This window comes from Sinocyclocheilus rhinocerous, unplaced genomic scaffold (genome assembly GCF_001515625.1).
Source record: "Sinocyclocheilus rhinocerous isolate Xijiao unplaced genomic scaffold, SAMN03320098_v1.1 scaffold72, whole genome shotgun sequence".
Classification (NCBI taxonomy): Eukaryota; Metazoa; Chordata; class Actinopteri; order Cypriniformes; family Cyprinidae; genus Sinocyclocheilus; species Sinocyclocheilus rhinocerous.
The window spans coordinates 1808329-1811356 of record NW_015628351.1 but is presented as its reverse complement, the minus strand read 5'-3'; the positions used below and the strand labels follow the sequence as shown (position 1 = coordinate 1811356).

The 3028-nt window shown below is 41.2% G+C and overlaps 1 protein-coding gene across 1 annotated transcript; it reads right to left on the bottom strand.

Moving 5' to 3' along the window:
- Nucleotides 1–317: 317 nt before the first annotated feature.
- Nucleotides 318–2107, bottom strand: LOC107737700 (transcription factor HES-4-B-like). Its single transcript, XM_016549288.1, has 4 exons — nucleotides 1738–2107; nucleotides 1508–1603; nucleotides 1319–1406; nucleotides 318–1207 (listed from the first exon to the last, which is right to left on the bottom strand). Exons 1-4 carry the CDS (start codon nucleotides 1843–1845, stop codon nucleotides 624–626), a joined length of 876 nt encoding a protein of 291 aa, XP_016404774.1. The 5' UTR covers nucleotides 1846–2107; the 3' UTR covers nucleotides 318–623.
- Nucleotides 2108–3028: the final 921 nt, after the last annotated feature.

Genomic DNA, 3028 nt, shown 5'->3' with positions numbered 1-3028 from the left:
GCGGTAGCCACAAAACTTAATTGAGACTTTAATTTAAAAAAGTTGAACAGATGTAATTGAAAAGTATTATGCCTTTAAACACTCTTTGCTCTCTTTCTGTTAAAAAAAGTTTAATAAGGCTTTTTTATTTTAATTTTCATGTATAGGCTATAGGCCTATTGTCACTTGACAATTTCAATTGTAAAGCAAGAATCATAATGTAAGTAATGATGTAAAAATGATGTGTGCCTTATATTACTCTATCAATTATAGGTAGGCTATTATAGATTTACATCAAGTGCTGATCTAAATAGAAAAAAGGACTTAAACACGATATATTTCGTTATTTTGATTTATTCAGCATCAAACATAAAACACTTATCATGAAAAAAACGACAAGAAAGCTTTGGCATAATACAATCTTTTACAAACTTTGTACAAAACTAAATTCTTTTATTAAAAAAAGTACTTTATAAACATTAAGTGTTGTGCTGTTGAATTAACAACAGCATATTCATTAACAACATCCAAATATTGGAATCAGCTAATAAACCAACAGGTCAACAAAGTCCCTTAAAACGAAACTGAACGTATTTTCTTCATCGTGAAAAACTGGTTTAAAAGTTCGCATGGGATGAGCAAGTCTACCAAGGTCTCCACACCGGTTCATTGCTTTCTCCTCCGGCACTAACACCAACGGGACTGACGGCCTGTGAAACGCCCGCGAAGGAGGTCATTCCCTGCACAGGAGATGCCACCGTGGGAGCCGAGCAGGCCTGGACGGGACTGGCGTTGACAGTCACTGGGACACTTGCGTTTGCGTACAAGGGAATGACCGGGGTTGTAGCAGAAGCGAAAGCTGGGTTGGGGATAAGAAAAGCAAACTGTCCGTCGGTGGCTGGCACCAGCTGGAATCCTCCAAAGACTTTGGGTGAGACAGCTTCTGATGGACTGAGTTTGGGGCACATTGAGGCGCTGTTGATGGGCAAAGTTGAAGGAAGCTGCACGTGAAGAGGCTGAGCCAGATGTGCCTGTTGAGCTGGGGCGGGCTGAGGGTAGTTCATGGCCATCATCTGTCCGAAACAACCGGACAGGTGGTTGAGAAGTCGCGACCTAACCTCCGTATTCACTCCCTCGCAAGTAGAGAGAAATCGAGTCACCTCGTTCATGCACTCGTTGAATCCTGCGCGATACTTGCTGAGGACGTTTGTGTCAGCTGACAGGGCTGCTGCAAAGCAAAGGTAACGTTCATTAATACTGTGTATTTAGGATATGAAATAGCGTTTTTAAATTATATGTCTAAAGTTACGCATTTTAATCAATCTGACTTATAACTTACCAGTCATCTGAACACGCTGCAAATTGCGCAGGTGTTTGACAGTCATCTCAAGAATATCAGCTTTCTCCAATTTAGAGTGTCTGGAGCTCTGTAAATGAGAAGCACCGATTAGTCATTTTGTTTTAAAAATGAAGGTTATTCGATTATTGACACGTAAAAAGAATAGACAGATTCGTAGCTACAACTTACATCTTTTTTAAGAGCATCAAGAATCAGGGTCTTCAGCTGTCCGAGGCTCTCGTTTATTCTCGCTCTGCGGCGTTTCTCCATGATTGGCTTTGAAGACTGCAGGTGAAATGCAAAGATAATTAATTAATAAAATAAAGACGCTACTTAAAAAAAGTTGGAAATGACAACTGACATTCATCTAAAACGAAATTCAAACGCAAAAAAGTGCCAACACACTAAATGATATTTACCTTTCTGTGCTCGCTGGCATTCTTTGGTTTGTCCGGAGTATGAGATCCACTGGCAGGGGCACCAGCAATAGGTGATGCGGTCTGCTTCTCCATATTATCGGCTGGCATGATCAAAACCAAAGCTGGGTCCGGTTTAAGCCAAGAAAAGTGTTTATATTCCGTGTTTGGATTTTTAAAAACAGAGACGGGCTGTTAGGATTAGATGCGGAGCGTAGCCAAGATCTCGGGATGGTCACGAGAGAGAGTGTGAGTCCCTCTTATCAGCTATATGACTTATAGTCTGCAGGCTGTCATATGAGGACACGAGCGTGTGTGGCGCAGCGCTTCAGAGGGCAAGTCGAATCTCCCACTGCCACACGCCAGCGGTATTTATAGATAGATCGCATGCTCCCAGTTCGTGTGAAACCCTCTCTGCATTCTTTCCCACACTCGCTTCAGCCAATAGGCGCGCGGACTCACCCATTGGGCGCGGGCAGACTGCTGATTGGACAACACCCCCGCGGGCTGTCAGTCACGCGCTGCTCAATCAGCCCTGGAGGGACAAACAACAAAGAGGCGAGTGCAGTCGGCCTGGCTGTGAAGTGATAAGGGGAATTGGGGGAATACTCTTGCTGTTTGCCACCAACGTTTTTGTTTTTTTCATAGCCGAATCACGTATTTCTGCATTCACGCACTGCGCGACCAGCATTCCTGTACACTTACCGTCGGAATGGTCCAACTGACAAATAATGTCATTTTATCAACATTGCAAAAACTATCATTTTATACTGGGACAAAATAACGTATTTTATCATGATGCGTTTTCATCGAATTACTATCATTTCACTCGCATTAACAGTAGGGTATTACATGCATATTATCTTGCGAACTATCATTAAGATTATATTTAATTGCTCTGGATTTTGTTGGAAAGTTGCATTGGACATACTTGCACAGTGACTCTTGCAATCTTGCACTTTTTATAGCCTACTATTTAGGGACTTGGCTATATGCATGATTCTTCTTCTTTAAAAATTTAACTCTTATTAATTTTCTGTATATTTTTCTTTTTTGTTCTCTATAAAACGCATTAGTCAAAACATCCCACCGACTTTGTAGCACCGTGTAACATTGTGTATATGACAAATAAAAGTTGACAGTGTCAGCATTTTATATGTATTTGTTTAACTGCGCGTGAGAATACGTTCATATTATAGCCTATAAGAAATACGAGGACCCAGTCCTTTTAGAAAGAAAATAAAACCGAAAAAACTTTGAGGATCTGGTTGCGCTTCAAAGAAGAAAACAGCTG